The 17122-nt window shown below is 46.1% G+C and overlaps 1 protein-coding gene across 6 annotated transcripts in view; it reads left to right on the forward strand.

Annotated features, from left to right (window-relative positions):
• Positions 1–999: 999 nt before the first annotated feature.
• Positions 1000–17122, forward strand: part of BCL11A (BAF chromatin remodeling complex subunit BCL11A) — a 100611-nt gene continuing 84488 nt past the window's right edge. For 3 of the 6 annotated variants that reach the window (XM_036334480.1, XM_036334477.1, XM_036334479.1), the window contains exons 1-2: positions 1000–1518; positions 8425–8754. In XM_036334480.1, coding sequence (XP_036190373.1) covers positions 1464–1518; positions 8425–8754 — 385 coding nt within the window. In that variant the 5' untranslated portion in view covers positions 1000–1463. The remainder of the gene's footprint in view (positions 1519–8424; positions 8755–17122) is intronic. The other 3 variants (XM_036334478.1, XM_036334481.1, XM_036334483.1) reach the window with 3 other exon arrangements.

Consider the following 17122-nt stretch of genomic DNA (forward strand, 5'->3'; position numbering starts at 1 on the left):
AGAGGCACGTTCCCAGGGATTGGAACTCCCAGGGCTGCCCGTGCTTTGTCCTCTGGCCCGTGGCCGCTCGGAGAGGTGGACGCCTCGGCGCCTCCGTCGCCCCGGGTCCCGGCGCTCCCCTCCGGGGGCCGAAACGTGCCCCGAGTTTGACTGTTCACGTTTTTATTTGTCGGCCTCTCTCTCCGCGACCCTTGGGCGCCTCTACTCCGTGCTTCTAGTTGCATCCAGACCCAATCGTTTGTCGGGGCGCTCAGTACCCCGGACCCCCGGCACGGCCTTGGGGGCGCCCTCCCGACGCTCCGGCCCGGGCCTGCACCACCTCCCACGCCCTGGCCCCCTCTCTCCCGGCCGCCGGGAGGCCCCCGCGCTGCCCTTCCGGACCTGCCACCCTCCAAACTTGGGCTGGACTCCGCTTCGCCACGCGCTCCCTTCTGCCTCCCCTCGCCCGCTGCGTAGCTGTAACTTGGAGGCTTAGCTCTCAACTTGGGGGGATTTTTCTTTGCTAGCTATCCTCTCCTTGGGCAAAGTTTCCCGAGCGCGGCCGCGGGCTCAGGGCTTTCACTTCAGCCGCCGGCGGCCGCACACGGGGAGCAGGCGCGGCGGCGGCGGAGAGGGGAAGTGGGTGTGCGCACGGAGGAGGGTGTCCGGGAGCAACTCTACCTGGCTTCCCTCCGCCCGCGCGTCTCCGGCCCCGGGCAGCAGCCTCCCCGTACACTCCAGCGGAAAAGAAATCTTTCATTTTGGGGTGCACGTGCGGCGTGGGGAAAGGAGCACGTCTTGCTCCCCCCCAACCCCTATCCCCTCCGCCCCTTTCTTCTCCCCCAGCCGCGCCGCTGTTTCGGCGCTCGTTGCGGCCACTGGTGAGCCCGCGGCCCCAGCGCCCCCTCCCCTCCGCCTGCCCCTCCCCCGGGGGCCGCGTCTGGCGTCTGCAGAGCCCCCCGCCCCGCACCTCCCCCGCCCCGCACTGGCCATTGGCTTGTCCTGGTCTCTTTTTCATGTCCAGCCCCTGATGTGTGTCCATTGGTGTGAGCTTCCCCTTCCCTCCTCCCCTTCTCTCCTGCTCGCCCTGCCCATGTTTTGTGTGTCTCTGTCCATCCAGACTCCTGACGTTCAAGTTCGCAGGGACGTCACGTCCGCACTTGAACTTGCAGCTCAGGGGGGCTTTTGCCATTTTTTTCATCTCTCTCTCTCTCTCCCTCTCTCTCTCCCTCTATCTCTCCTCTCTCTCTCTCTCTTTTTTTTTGCTTAAAAAAAAAAAAAAAGCCATGACGGCTCTCCCACAATTCATCTTCCCTGCGCCATCTTTGTATTATTTCTAATTTATTTTGGATGTCAAAAGGCACTGATGAAGATATTTTCTCTGGAGTCTCCTTTCTAACCCGGCTCTCCCGATGTGAACCGAGCCGTCGTCCGCCCGCCGCCGCCGCCGCCGCCGCCGCCGCCCGCCCGCCCCGCAGCCCACCATGTCTCGCCGCAAGCAAGGCAAACCCCAGCACTTAAGCAAACGGGAATTCTCGCGTAAGTAACCCAATAATAGTAATAATAATTATTAATAATCACGAGAGCGCGCAGGACGAGAAGTAAGAGCGAGAGGCAGACAGGGGTGTGTGCATGCATTTAAAAATTTTTTCACAAGAAAAACCTCCGAGAGTCGGATAAAAGAGATTAAAGGGAGGAGAAAAACCTCATTCCATCCCGAACCGTAGCCGTATGTACTTTTGGGACAGCACGCACCTTTTTATTTTATTTAATTGTACAAAAATTTGACTCCTCCTCTTTCCTGCTTTCCGCTGCTTTATTTCGCTTTTCGAAAAGGAATGCAATGATTTCTCCTTCAATTTTGCAAAAATAATGAACAATGCTATATGTATGGATGCGAACAACTCTCTGGCAAACCTAGGGGAGGGAACTGGAAGGGAAAGGGGGGTTGCTTCCACTCATCCAAGAAGGGAAAACGGGGGTGGGGGGGGGCGGTCTGATAGGGAATCCAAGCCTAAAAAACAATTCCCAGGGAGAAAATAGGTGAGACTGGCCTTCGGACATCGGCGCGCTCGCGGTAAAGTGTGCAAAGGGAGGAAAGTAGTCACCTACAATAGTGAGAAAGTGGGGTTGTGGGAGGGGGCCCCCGGCTCTCCGGAGTCTGCGGAGTGTGGCGAGGGGCCGCGGCGGCAGGGAGAGCCGGGCGACCGGGAGGGACCGGAGTCGCGGTCCGCGCTGCCGCCTTTTGTTCCGGCCCGAGGTGGGTGTTTGTCCCGCTGCCTTTTGTGCCGGATCCTCGCGCTCGCCCTCTCGCGCCGCCGCCGCCGCGGCAGGGCAGGAGCGAGGGCCGGGGGCGAGCTGCAGAGGGAGGGAGAGCGCCCGGGCCGCCGCCGACTCGGTTGCGGACGCCCGCCCCTCCCGGCCTCACCTCAGTGGCGGCGAGAAGACGAGCAAAATAAAATTTAGTGAAAAATGAAATGAAACAAGGCAAGAGAATGCAACATTTCTTGCCTCCAAATCGAGAAGCCACACGCTCCGCCGGCCGTTTTCTGCAACGCTCTCCTCTTTGACACCCCCCCGCCCCCCCCCCCCCCGGCAAAAATCTCACCCTCTTTAAATAAAGGGGAAAAATTTACCATGACCTCTTCCCCCAAACTCCTTTAGTTGCAAACTTAGAGCGCTAGCGGCACGGAGAGGGAGCGAGGAACTCCCTCCTCTTACTATTTTTTGGAAGATTTTCAAAAAAAGTGGAAGTGGATTTTGATTGGGAAAAATCTCGTGTCTGAATGTTTACAAGCACCGCGTGTGCGGGAGCCTCCTGCCAACAAACAGACAGAGGACCGAGCGCGGCGCGGCAGCCTGGGAGCAGGCGGCGGCGGCGGCCCGGCCTCGCCGGGGCCTCGCCGAGCCTCGCCGCGCCCCCGCCCTGCCCGGGATCGCCCACCCGGCTCCCGGCGCCCGCCCGCCGGCACTGCGGCAGGCCGCATCGAGACTCCGCGCCGGCGGGGTCCGCAGTCCCCCCTCGCCCCCAGCACAATACTCAGACCGCCTCCTGGCCAACTCGACTTCGAAATCGGCTGGGGAGAAACTCGGCTTTGCAAAGCATTTTTATTTAGCAAAGCAACTGAAAAAGCGCGTTCTGCCTCCCCCTTCCCCGCCCCCTGCGTCTCTTGTCCACAGCTCTGGACAGCGGGGAGGTCACCACGTGCTTTCCCTGTCCCCCTCCCACCCGGTCTGGCCACCGGCCCCCCTGCCCCCCGAGCACTGACTGGCCAGGTAGGGGTGGGTGGATGGGTGTGGGGAGGTCGACAGGGGGTAGTATATTCGAGTATGCGTTCTGGGAGGGCTGCATCCCAGGACTTTGCGCACCCCACCTTTGAGTTCTTGCCCTCTACCCCCGGCCCGGCTCGGTCGGAATTGGGGATGGTGGTGGTGGCCCTTGTGAGCCCCCATAAGGGGTGAGTGGGTGGCCCTCTCCTGGCTAGCTGAGTGCTTCTGGAAAGGCGGGGGTGGGCACTTAGGAAAGTTTGTCAGCGAGGGGAAGAAAGGCGTGAGAGGGCCCACACCCTTTCCCCTCCTCAGTCACCACCCTTATTTTAATTTTTGATGCAATTTTAAAGGACCATCTATACCCAATTCTGTATTTTTTAAAGGGGGGGGGGGTGCGCACAGAGAATTGAATTTTTCACTGGGCCCTGGAACTTGTCACACAGTTTGGAAGCTCCCCCGCCCCGGCACGTTGCGGGGCCCTCCCTCTCCCCACCCCCGCGCATCCCTCCCTCGCCGCTCTCCCCCGCCCCCCACTCCCCCGGCTGCGCCGGATGCGGAGCAGACGCGGCGCGCGGCGGTGTGAAGTTACAGTCCGGCCAGGTACCGGCGGGAAAGCAGGGCAGTGTTCGTAGGAGTCGGGAAAGCCGGGCCCTTCGGAAGGATGCATTGGGGGCTCCAAGGACGGACTGAGACCTGCAGTCCTCGCCGCACCCCCCAACCCCCATCCCGGGTCCATCTCGGGATACTCCTGGCTGGGTGGGTTAGCCCTGCTCTCCACTCGTTCCAGTGCGGGCTTTAGGTTACGAGACCAGCTTGGAGGGGGTGCGGGGGTCGCTCCTTTTACTGGGTGAGAAGAGGGGGCGGGAGTCTTTCGGATCTTCAGGACCCCCCCCCCCCCATCCTTTGCTTCTTGGGCTGAACGAGAGCCTTTCGGTCGCTAGGAGGCAGAACAAGATCAAGAAAGCTCAGCGAACTTGAACCTGTACCAGAGCCTCCCCCACCCCCTGCTCTCCGTTTCTCTGCCGGGGAGGGAAGAGCTTTGCTAGGGTGGGGGTGGGGGAAACGGACGGTTAGGCAGAATTCCATTTCTCCCCCCCATCACCCCTTATGTCTTTGTTCTTCGTTTTGACTTTAAAAAGGCTTCAGGCCAGGGCTGCGGAGAAAGCACCCCAGTGCGTCGACATCCCCGGGCTCGGGCACCGAGAGCCGAGCGGGGTGCAGTTCTCGTTTTCTTTCGGGGCGGGCAACGTTGGTAGGGAGGAGAGGGGAGTGCGCGCTCCGGCTTCGCGGCAGGGCCAAAGGGTGGGATCGGGCAAGTTTGTACTTAGTCTCCCGGTTCACTTCTTCCACCCTCACCCCCGCTCCAAGCACGGACCGCTGCGGCCACCGCGGGCTTGCAGAGCGGCTCTGCAGCCCGACCCCCGTCTCCCCCGCCTCCTGCCGCTCTCGCTTAGGAGCCCGAAATCACAACAATAGTAATAGTTATCATCATAATGATGCGGGCAAGCAGCGTCATTAATAATGAATAACCGCAGCCGCCGCCGCGCTGCGCGCACGGGTGCTGGAATTGCAGGAGAAAATGCATTTGCTGAGATCCCCCCAAAGTCAAGTGTGAGTCTTTGGACACAAAATGAATTTCTGGAGCCGCGCTTGAGGTGTGTGCGGTGTTGCCGAGACTGCACCAGGTTAACCACCCGAGATTTTTAAGCCTCACGTGCCTTTCCTTCCAACTGGCTGGGCCGGGGAATCTTGTCTTCCGGCGGGGCGTGGAGGCGGCAGTCGGGGCCCCTGGCTGCCCGCCGCCTCCCGGCCCCCGGCCCCCGGCCCCATGGCCCCGCCGCCGCCGCTGCACGTGTTCGCAGCGAGCGCGGTCGGAGCCTGCAGCCAGCCTGCTGCTCGCTTTGTGCCTCAGAGTCCCTGCACCCAACTTCACTTTCTGCACCCGCCGCCCCCGCGGGCCCCCTGCCCCGGGCCTGTCGTCCCTGCCTTCGCTTTTGTTTCTTTGCTTTTCCTCTCGGCATTTCAGCCTCGGTTTGCTTCCTTACCCTGTTAAGACAATCAAAGGGAAGGACTTGGAAAGCAAACTTGAAGGCAGATCTCTTTTCCCCTCCCCCTCCCCAGCAGCCCTAGTTTCCCTCGCTCATTCCCTATATTTCTTCTAAGGCTTTTTTTTTTTTTTTTTAAATTTAAATTTATTCCTTTGCAACAGCAGAAAGAGGAAAGATCTCTCAGTCAGCCGCTGGGGCATTGAGACGTTTCAGTCTGTCTTGCTGTTTGAACGCAGAAGCATTTTATTTTCTATTTCTTTCTCTTGTAGAGAATTCGCGCTAATTATTATGATTATTTGCCCACTCCCTTCCACTTCAATCCTGGACTCCCCGCTTTGTAGCCAGAGCTTAGGCCGGAGCTCAGAAAGGATGGTATTGTGGGGGCGAAGGAGGATGGAGTTGAATTGAAGGAGGGGGTAAAATGGCTGAGGTTAGGAATATTTTTAGGGAAAGAGGAATTTGCATTAAAATACAGAGAAATTATCTGATGCCCAGAAAGGAAATGTTGATTGCCACTGAGAAAAGATGTCAATGCAAATCAGTAGACTACACCAAGAGAATTGTATTTTCATATTTTCTTTGTGCCCCACTCCGTCTGATTTTTAATAATATAGCAACAATAATAAGAACACGTATTGGTATTTTTTCTGAACATCACTAGCAAATGTTTTGCAGGGAGCCTGATGTTAAACATTATTTCATACATTAGGATATAATTCTTGTTAATTAGCAATAATTTACGTTAAGAGCATAGAAAATGTTGAGGTTACAGGTTTTATATCTGTACATTTGATCATCTTGTTATTTTCAAGAACTTTGCCTCCTATAAAATTAATTAGGTGAAATGTGGAGGTGTAATCAGCAACCTCTGAATTACCACTTCATTTCCTGGTTTTGATTGTAAATCAGTTCAGTCACTACATTCAGAAGACTTTAACCAAGTCTGTTTTGTACGGCATTACCTTTAACTATTTGCTACCTAGGAGAATATTTCCATTTACTCCTAAATATTTCCGCTTTCAGAAATGTGTCAGGCCTTGGGAACAGAAAAAGAATCTTAATGGTGGAGTTAAAAAAAAAAAGTGTTGTTTTTTGTGTGGTTTTTTTTTGCCAAGGGTCTATGTACTACTAACTTGAATAAAATAAAATATTTTTCCTGAATCTTTCTTTAGTCTGTAAACCTCAGAACTTGTAGTCAATGCTGAAAAACAACAACAACAAAAACCCCACATTTGTCCATGTGTACTTAAAATCCTGAATTCAAATAGTAGGGATCTGGGACAATGACTTCTCTATTCAGTTCCTCACTTGGTCAAAATGAAAGCAAATGTAGGAGAAAAATGACATAGAGGCATAATGCATAAGCACTTCCGTCTGTCTCTTTTTATTTGAGAAGTATTCATGTGTATTTTGTATTTATCCTTTGGTCAGTATGTTGGGCAAAGAAACGTAAGTGCTCACCTCGCTGCCTTTATTAGTAGGAATATAACCTTCATATTCCTGTGATGACCTTATGTTAAATTAGGAGGAGTACCAGAGGCTAGAAATTATGACATGTCCTACTTGAGCACAGGTGCAGCTGGGCAGGGCTCTCTCAATATTATTTCACCCAGCACATCTGGGAGTTACTCCAGATCTTCCCCCTCAATATTCAGCCTGGGTAGGGTTGAAATAAATTTAACCTGAGTTCACTGGATTTTTGCACTTTATCAAAATCTGTTCCAATATTCTACACTCAAATTAAAATCTATTTTTTGATTCTCTGTGGCTTTAAGTTCATTAAATGTGAAATTGGCAGCTTGCTAAAGAAGGTCAGACTGATTAACTGTTTAAGACTTGTACATTTTCTGCTTCAGTTTTATTAACTGGCAGCATCCTGGAAGTGTTTTGTATTTTATGATTTTTTTTTTTTTTTAATGGCGTAAGCATAAGGTTTCAGAAGCAGAGACTTACCAACTCTCTTTTCCCCTTTGGAAGGTTAAACAGTAATAGAAACTGTTCCAATAGATGCTGGAGTGTTTTGGTGCAAAGTGTTTTTTTAAAAAAAGGAAACAGGAATAAAAGACGTATCTACCTTGTTATACCATCGCTGGTGATTATGTGTGCAGAAATAGTCCCATAATGAAGCGTTTTAGAGCTCATTCAGAAAATTAGTCAACTTTGACAACATGAGGCAAAGTATTTCAAGTCTAAAGAAAGGGCTTCTCTGCCTTGTTCTGAAATGTGGCGTTTGCTTGACCATTCTGATTTTTATGTGATGGAGGCCACCAAGTACAAACATGTTTTAGGATATTTTAGGCTTTCTTTCTTCAGAATGAGAAATGACTAATTGGCTTATTTTCTTAAGTACTCAAAACTATCCCATTTAGCTAATGTGTCTGAGAAGAATTGCCAGTGAATTTGGTATTTCTTTGATTTTGTGGCACTGCTGAGCGTGAGATCAGGAAGGTTTTTGGCAGAGTGAATGATGCTGCGTTATGATTATTATTTAGATCCGTTTCACAGGTGAATGCAGTCGTTTTCTTATTACGGCGGTGTAAATGTGGCACATTTTCTGTGTGATGTAGTAGCTTTCTAATTTATGAAGCTGTGTCTCTGTATAACTTAGGGGTATATACATTCACACACAAAGGGTGTGTGTTTTTATTCACCTCTCCTTTTATTCTTTGAAACAATAGACAACTTAGTATGTAGGGGGGGAAAAAGAAACTTGGTTTCAATCTGTGTTTTTACAGGGTTTTTTTTTTTTGGGGGGGGGGATAGTTATTTAAGCTTTCTTTATGTCCCCTGCCTTAACTTTATTTAATAGTCGCATTCTTCCCAAACTCACAAACCAGACACATTTGTAGCGTGTGTGTGTATTTCTGGAGTTTTCCAAGTTCGATTTTAAACATATGATGATTTCTTTAAATATATGATGACTTGCCTCATTGATAAATTTGCTTTCTTGCTGACCACCTCCACAGCTTTGTACATTTTAGGTGTTCACATTTTCTGGGATTTATAAGGAAGAGCCTAGAAATACTTTACATAATGTGGTGGGATGGGATGGGGTTGAAAATGTATTTCTGCCTTTTCTCTCCTTTCTGGCCCTGTAATAATTGTGCTTTTGTTTCTCCAACCACAGCCGAACCTCTTGAAGCCATTCTAACAGATGATGAACCAGACCACGGCCCTTTGGGAGCTCCAGAAGGGGACCATGACCTCCTCACGTGTGGGCAGTGCCAGATGAACTTCCCGTTGGGGGACATTCTTATTTTTATCGAGCACAAACGGAAACAATGCAATGGCAGCCTCTGCTTAGAAAAAGCTGTGGATAAGCCACCTTCCCCTTCACCAATCGAGATGAAAAAAGCATCCAATCCTGTGGAGGTTGGCATCCAGGTCACGCCAGAGGATGACGATTGTTTATCAACGTCATCTAGAGGAATTTGCCCCAAACAGGAACACATAGCAGGTAAACGAGAAGCAAGGAGAAAAGCTGTTTGCATGTTTTCTTTTCATTTTCAGAGGCGCTGTAGCCAAGCACTGAGGAGTGGTGGAGTGCTTTCTGTATTTCTCCATGTGACTGTCCATGACAGCCTGTAATGTTAAAATAATCATTCCAATTGCTGACATCCAGGACACAATATAAAAATAAATATTTTCCACGTCACTGAGTCAGATGTAGGTGGAATCGGTTCACACACCTGATACCCTCTCTCTGGCTCTACTGATTCTGAATTTCTTTCCTTCTTTTCTTCCCTTCTCATTTTTAAGTGTTGAATCTTACTACCCTTAGCTCAGTTTCCAGTGTCCCTTTCTAGCCTGGGGGAACAAGTCAGAGACAATGTGGCCATGTAGGCATCTGTAGTTGGGCCAGTGACCTGTTTGAGTCAGAACACCTGGTCAGACCTCCCAGGGCTGCAGTTGGTTCTCAGGGCCTCCACGAAGTGGGCTGGGCTGACAGGCATTTTTGGAGGGGGTGGAAAGAGTTAACTGAGCTTCAGGGCTAGCCTTGGATCCATATTGGCTGTCAGCCCGTATGGGGCTGTAATTAAACACAGCCCCGTGGTGGGATGACACCCTGACCTTGACTTTAAGATGCCATTTTCGACTGGCCAGGCCAGAGTAGAGAGGGCAGTTGCTGAAGCGCACAGACATGCTTACTCGAAAAGTTTAAGGGCATGTTGGAAATTTCAAAAGGTTGGTTTGACAGGAACGGCTGCTCCCTGCAGCCTGCCTCCTCAGCTAAATGATAAATGCTTCTCTGTGCTCTCTCTTGTCTCTGATGTGGTTTTGACAGATGTATCTTGATTTTGTTTGTGGTTTACACAACCACATGTCACCCTTACAAATGTCCAGTCCAGACTTCCACTGTTTCTGCTGTAACACAATATAAAAATTCTCTCAGAAAAATAGGCACCATACATTCAACAGCTCTCCTTCCTTTGGTTAATTTTAGCAGAGGTAACGAGGTGTGTGGGTTTCTCAGCAGCTCAAGGGAAAAGGAATTAACAGCTAGCAGAGGGACTTGCATCCCTGCTCTAAGAGATAAACACAACACTATATCGTGGCCCTTAAAGCATTTGTGTGAAACAACAGTGATTTAACACATAAGACAAACTGAATGCAGATTCTGTGGTGACAAAAATGGCTTGCCTGTCGGTGGATCACTTTCCTCTGTTTTCCCGTCCCCTCCCCCAAAGATAAGAGATTTGTTCAGTTTTAGGAAAGATAGTGCATATAATCAATTGATTCACTGTAACTGGTCTCTCTGACCTAGTTTGACCACAGAGTTGAACTATAGTAGGTCAGTGGTCCAGAGGGGATTAAATGTCATATTATTTCTTCTCTCCCCCTCTGGAATTTGGTCATTAAAATCAAACGTGGCATTTCTTTCTTTCTTTCTTTTTAAATGCGTCCTGCAATAGTATTCAGATACTTTTCCTTCAGTGAAATGAGAAATCTGCTCCCAGAGAAGCTGCATTTACAAAATATTTTTCTCGAATCCACAACGTTGAGCTTATGTGACGGGTAGGTTAAGATTCTATCCCCCGCGGGGGCTCCTCCCCCCCCCCCCAGTAGGATACAGCAATGACCATTTCCATGTGCTGTCTTGTGACTGGAAGGAAAATGAACAGAAGTGTAAGGCATGATTAATGAAGCAAGAGCAAGCGGAAGGGGATTTGTCATCTTCGGAGATCCAAAGCCTTTCTAAATCACCAAATATGGAGTAACACTTGCGTGATGTAACATCGTATTTACATATTGAGCTGCCCGTTTAAAAGACAAAACACAGTGTCTGTCAAGCAAGAATTAAAACCACACTTCTTACTGAGGTCCCAGATAGGTTACTCAGTCTCAGATTAACCAGCTTGAAAATTCTGTGCTTCTGTACTTGGAGGAGGACTCTGAAAGCTGGGCCCTGCAGTAAAGGCTTTTTGCTGTTATAATTGTGAATCTATGCAGGGAAAGAAAAGATATGTTCCTTAACTCTCTGGTTGTCATAAAGGTTTTATTATTATTTTTTCCAAGAAGTAGTACAATAACAGAGCCCAGAGAAGCCAAAAAAAAGGGGCAAGTTTAAAATACATTTTATAGGTCCAATATGAAATAATTTCACTGAGATGATGGGTGCCCAAGTGCTTCGACCCAGGTGAGGTAAACCTTGCATGCACGAATAATTACAAAGCCTTGATTCCATTTCATTGTGTTTAATCACCTGTTCCCACCCTGGAATTGGCTGAACATAAATAGCATGGTCACATCTCAAAGCGAGATGTCAGTAGCTAGCATCACGACTTCTCATAATTCACAGTAATGAATTAAGAGTTTCCTATGGTGAAATTAACATTCTACTATTGCACATAAATTAAGATGCCCTGGCCCTCAGGTGCCTCTGAAGCGAAGTTCTGGAACACAGCTGTGTACTCCCAGCCCATTTCTCTCAAGCACGTCTTCACAATTCCAAGTCTGCTTCTCTTTTTATGGCGAGGAAGGAAACAATAAGAGTAATCATTCAGTAGATATTTGAATCGTGTCACAAAAATAAAGGAGAAGCAACGCTCTGTATTGGGAAAGAGATGTATTGATGAATCTCTGGAAGAATATGTTTGGCAACCACATAAAAGGTAGTCATTTAAGTGCGCCGTGTAGGAAAGGCTTTATTAAAGTGATGTAAGTTGGATTTGAGCTCACTGTGTGCTCTGGGCCATTTTATAGGCAGGAAGCAGGAATAAAACAGCGACAGATCTTCCTGAGATAAATAAAGCTTAAAATTCAGGGCTTTCAAATAGGAGAATAAGATAGAGTTCTTTAAATCTTCAGTAAAATGATATTCATTTTGACTGTACCTAGGCCTCTCAAAGCTGAGTATGTTTTTAGAAAGGATAATTTTTACCTGGTGAATAGATGGGTATGTGCCCAGCACTTCACCCGTGTACACGTCTTACCTACACACATATACATTGATCAGGTTGCTTTTTTCACTTTATTCAAATAGTCAAAATATTGTGTGACTGTGATTCACTGAGACCATTGAAATGGTGTTAATGTAACTGGAAATGAGCAGGTTATACTGTGTGGGGCCCAGTTCATCAGTTTGTGTGTCAAATACCCACCATCAGATTTCGGCAGCCTTTGACTGGCAGCCAGGGCTCTTAATAGGGGGGTTGGTTTTGTTTTCTAGTCTCATATTTTATGATGGGGAAATATTAATTGGAGATTAGTGAATGTAAAACTGCTGTTCAGTTACAGAAAAGGCCAAAAAATATTATCCTACATATCAGATTTGAGGTTTTGGTTTGTTGCACATAGAAATCTTTAAATTAGGATTGGGCTATCATAAACATAGTTTTTTTTTTTTTCCTTTGAGAGAGAATGGGAGACAATATGACAAATCCTACAAAATTTAGTAAAGTCTACTACTATTGATACGTAACATTTATTTTCCTCCTTGCAATCATGAAGAGAGACACTTAAATCAGGGTATGTAACAATTATTTGCCTACACTTCATATCTAGATAATACTATGTAAGACAGATACCCTAATGAAGGGAGGACTACTCATTCAGAACAGAAATACAGTAGCACGTTACTTAAAGGTAAATCAAGTAGAACATGCCCATGCTTTTCAGAATTTAGAAAATCAACTTGCCTTTTCTCTTTGTGCCCAATGCCAGCTCAGACTGAACTGGAGGATGTATTTGTATACTTTACAGTGTAACTGTAAATGCGACTATAAACGATAGTATCGTATTACGACTCCTTATTTTTTCATTTTTCTTTATTTGTGTGATTCTGAATAAAAACCACTGACTGCTGAAGTGAATTTTTAGTAGTATGGCAGCTAAACAACAACAACCCCCAACATACTGATGAACATTTTATTTACCTTCAGAATCCACAGACTAGAGAATATTGTTTCCTTCTAAATACCTAGGATTTTCTCTGGGAGCCTATGTTTGTGAGGCCACTACCCAAAGACTCATGTTCATGAGACTGGGAGCCCTACATGCAAGCTGTATTTGTAAATAAGACAGAGAAAGGTTGTGAACTGGCAGCTTGGATGTTTTGTCAAAGTGCAATGTCAGAGAAACTCTAAGACAAATTGTAAATAGAACTGTCACAGTGATTGCATGATTGAGCCGCAGAAGTGTCTTACAATTGTTGGCATTGTCAGAGGACTTTTGAAAGCTTAATTAAACACAGTGGCCCACATGGCTGCTAAATTTACTTCGGAAAGCCAAAAAGGAAAAAAAAAAAGAAAAATCTAAAAGGTGGAAGAGCCAAAGATCCCAAGTTCTGCAGACAGTTTCCTTTCGGTGACACAGAAAAGATGCATTGTGCATTTTCCTAGTTGTCTTTTATAAATAATAGTTTTGAGAATAGGGCCACGTGATATGAAGATCCTCCTGTGTGTGATGTGGCGATTGTGTGAGTTTTTCTGTCTCCTGCTGTTACAGACAGTTAATGTAAAAATGGCCTTTTATTGGAAACACAAATATGTATTCACTTCTAGAACAGGAGCAGAGGGAGAAAGTTTCCCTCCCATTCTCTGTGTTTATTCTCTGAAAGCTTAAGAAAACAGTGCTGTAATTTCTTAAATCACCCCATTCCTTGTTGTGTTTCAAGTTGTGAGTTTTACTTTAAAGGATCTGAAATCTGTTTTGCACACCTTTTCTCCTGGTGAATGTGGCATTTAATTGTGGAGCTGCCCATGGGCTGGAAAAATGCAAGGGGGTGTAGAAACGTTCAGGCAGTGTCAGGACAGCAAACCCTGAGCTCAGGGAAGAGGCGAGTTGGATGCATATTAATGGCACATTTTAGAGTCCTGGAAAATCATTAATTTCACACTGCAGCGTCAATGTCGTTTGACTGATGTGGGAGGACTACATTGGAGTACACAGCAAACATGCACATCCTAGGGAAGCATTTTTCAGAATTTCGTGATTTCTTAGTGAAAATGTTTAATAAAGGAGAATAGATGAATGGTGGCTTCCCACATTAGTCTGGGAGAAAGGAAGAAAGTTTGTCTTTCCTTTGGGGAAAATCTGAAATTTAACCGAAGTAGCACAGCTAGGGAGAGGCAACGAGATTGTGTCATTCGATGTTAATTTAATCTACTTGGGTTGGTCTGTTCGTTCCCTTTATTGCACAAAGAAATCATTTGACAAAATTTACCCCAAGCCCAAGTCTGTTTTTACAGACAGTAGTACCAGCTTTGTGCAATAAAAAGCACTTAGCATCAAGCTGGACCTAGCCTGGCACCTTGCCACTTTTTTAGCAAGAGATTTAATCACCAAGGATCTTTAGTACCTTTCTGCTTGTTCAGATTTCATTTGGGTCATGGTTATGTCAGCAGTGTTGTTATTACAAGGATTAAAAAAAAATTTTTTTTTAAACTTAGTGCCCATTTTGAACATTATCTTTAATCAAGCAGGTTTTTATTTTATGTGTCAATTTAGAGGACATTAATAAAGTTCATAAAATATGTTCAGACTACAATAATCGAATGGGTAATGACCAGTATTTTTTATTTGTAATACAAATAGAAAATTGGCCATTGTATCCCTCCCTCCTCTGTTCTTTGCTCCTACCCAGGTAAATCAGCATCCTTCAGCTGCTTCCCCTTTACTTGCAGGGTATAGAGCTCTGGCCAATATCAGTAAATTTACCTTTGTAATTTGCCATGTAGTTTTTACAACAATGACCTAATTAATTTGAGCATGAACCATATTATTGCTACTAGAGTCATTTTCTGTCACAAACTTAATTTCCAGGAAATGTAACCTGACGAATAAGAATGCTTTAGCTCTCCACATGTGCTCCTGGAGACCAGAGGCAGATTTAAAATAATAATAATAAAAAAAAAAGCCAGCATTATTAAAGCCAGTATGCTTGATGCCAAACTCAATTTGAAGCCAGTAAACATCAGACTGTATTTCTAATCAGTTTTAGGCTGTAACGTAGTCCATATTGGGTTCGCTGGAATTTGTCGTCCTGCTTTTTTACTGGCCAGCTGCACTTCCCATGCATTTTTAAAACATTTCAGCAAAGGCTTTTGCTGTTCTTTGCAGGGTTCGTAACTGGGGGTCTATTTCTGAGCTCATTCGTCATTCTGCGATGGCATTGCGTTCGGTTGGCAAGGGAAGGATTTGAGGCAGGGGGGGTGGTGAGGTCACTTCTGACCCCAGCAGGGAATAGGTGAGCTTCATTTGCCTTTACAATAGGCACACAGTGGCTGCACCTTGGAGGAGCTCTCAGGTGCCGCTCAGATGGGCGCATGTAAATGCCCTGTCAGATGCGGAGCCGGAATATTAATGCTTCTCCCACCACCGCACCATAATAAAGCTGTACACAGCCAGCTTAATATGCAGCTAGCCTGGGGAATTGTGTAAACTTAGATAGCCCAGTGTGAAAGACAGCGATGTAAAAATGCTCGATATGCCACCGTTCCCATTCTTGTTCTTTGATCTATAGCAAAATGAAAACATCATCCTTTCCTCCTCCTGGAGTTGTCTCCCCAACTCTGCCACCTCCCCACCCACCACCAGAATTTTTTTTTTTTGCATGTGCTGGTATGGAGAAATGTGACATAATTTGTTTCATATGGTTAATTACAGGCGTTTGAATATTTAAAATTTTAAATAGCCACAGTTCCAGCTTCTCCTGCTAAAAGTATGTGATTTGAACAAAGGGTGTACAGTGTAAATATTTGTGGTGATTTGCAACACCCCTCTTACTCCATTAAACACACAAACGCACACGCACATACAGACATCCAGTTTAAATTTAGTGCTGTCTTGAAGGACTTCTGTACCTTCATTTGTATTATTATTATTATTTTTAACCAACTCTCAATTGGAACTCCATTAAAATATTTTACCATTATTTTTGAGTCCATTGTTGCTTGAGGTTTTAAAGAGGATTTTTATAATGTGTTCATTTAACAGAATCAACAGCTGTCAGGACCAGTTGTGGTAAATCCACAAAACATACAAAGAAAAATACACACGTTTCCTGAAACAAAACACTTGGAAAAATAAGCTGCCAGGAACTGGCGAATGAGAAGTGTGCAGACAGGGAACCGCAGTGTTTCATCTCTGGGTTCACCCTAGAGACAGATCGGAGCGGATCTGATGCAATGCCGCTGGAAGCTTTACCTGAACAGGTTGCTGCTCTGAGCCAGGGCGCTGAGTACAAGGACGAGGCTCGCTCCCTCTGCTGCTCTCCTCTTTCCTTGTTGATCTCTTTGGAAAGATAAAATACCAAGTTCTTAAGAGTATTCAACAGCAAATCATATCCGCTAAAGGTGAGATGATCAGGTTTAAACTTCCTGTAAAAGAGGTGAGAAAGCACCTTGCACACCCTTTTCTAGATAGGGTTGGCAGCCTGTGACCAGATTGAATTGGGCAGCCAGGGAATTCCCAGTGGGAACCTGGAGCAGGCATGTTGATGAAGGGGATACCTGGGGGCCTTTGGTCACTCACAATGAGTTTCTGTTTGTATCTTCACTCTTGTTAGCATTGGCAATGAACAATTACACCTACAATTTGATCTTAGTTTTAGATAGAGGTGAGTCCACTGATTAAAAAATCCCATTAAAATGAAGAATGGAATTATTGTGAAACCTGCAAAGGTGCTTTTGAAAAGAACACAGGTGCTGTTGTGCACCCCCCTTTCTATTTTCTGTTTGAACTTTCTAAGAAACACAAGGAAGCCTTCTGCTAATGCATCAGGGCATTTAAATTTATATTCATCAGTTGTTCATTTTCTTGATATGTAATGATGCATAAAAGAGCTGCAAAAAAAAAAATCACATCTGTTAATTTTTAGGGAAATAAGGTGTAGCTTGGATTCTTACCTTAGCTGGAGCACAAAGCCCTACATGTCATGCCTGATCTTTTTTACATTTTAAATATGGAGTTTCTATTTGGGCCAAAAAAAAAAAAAAAAAAAATCTGAAGCATTTCCCTTTACCCACTCAGGGGATACCATGATTTCATGATTTATTTACATTTAAGGAACAGTTCACAATGAGGCATTTGCTCCTCCTTTTGGCCCCCCACCCCAAGTCTTTGACTTTACAGTTAAAACAATACATTAACCAATGTTAAATTTAAAGCTCATGATTTTCTGCTCCTCCATCTCGTCCTAAGATTAAAAAATTTTTTTCCGTTTACATTTAAGAGTGAACATTGGCTACTGAAGAATGATTTAAAGGCTGAGAAAAAATTTTAATAATAAATCGTAACCTTCTCATGTTATGTTTTTGTTATGTTAAGGGGAAAAATCAATAAGGAAAAATTTAATTCTGATAAAGATACTCTTGGATCTTTGA

Source organism: Myotis myotis, unplaced genomic scaffold (assembly GCF_014108235.1).
Source record: "Myotis myotis isolate mMyoMyo1 unplaced genomic scaffold, mMyoMyo1.p scaffold_m19_p_14, whole genome shotgun sequence".
NCBI lineage: Eukaryota > Metazoa > Chordata > Mammalia > Chiroptera > Vespertilionidae > Myotis > Myotis myotis.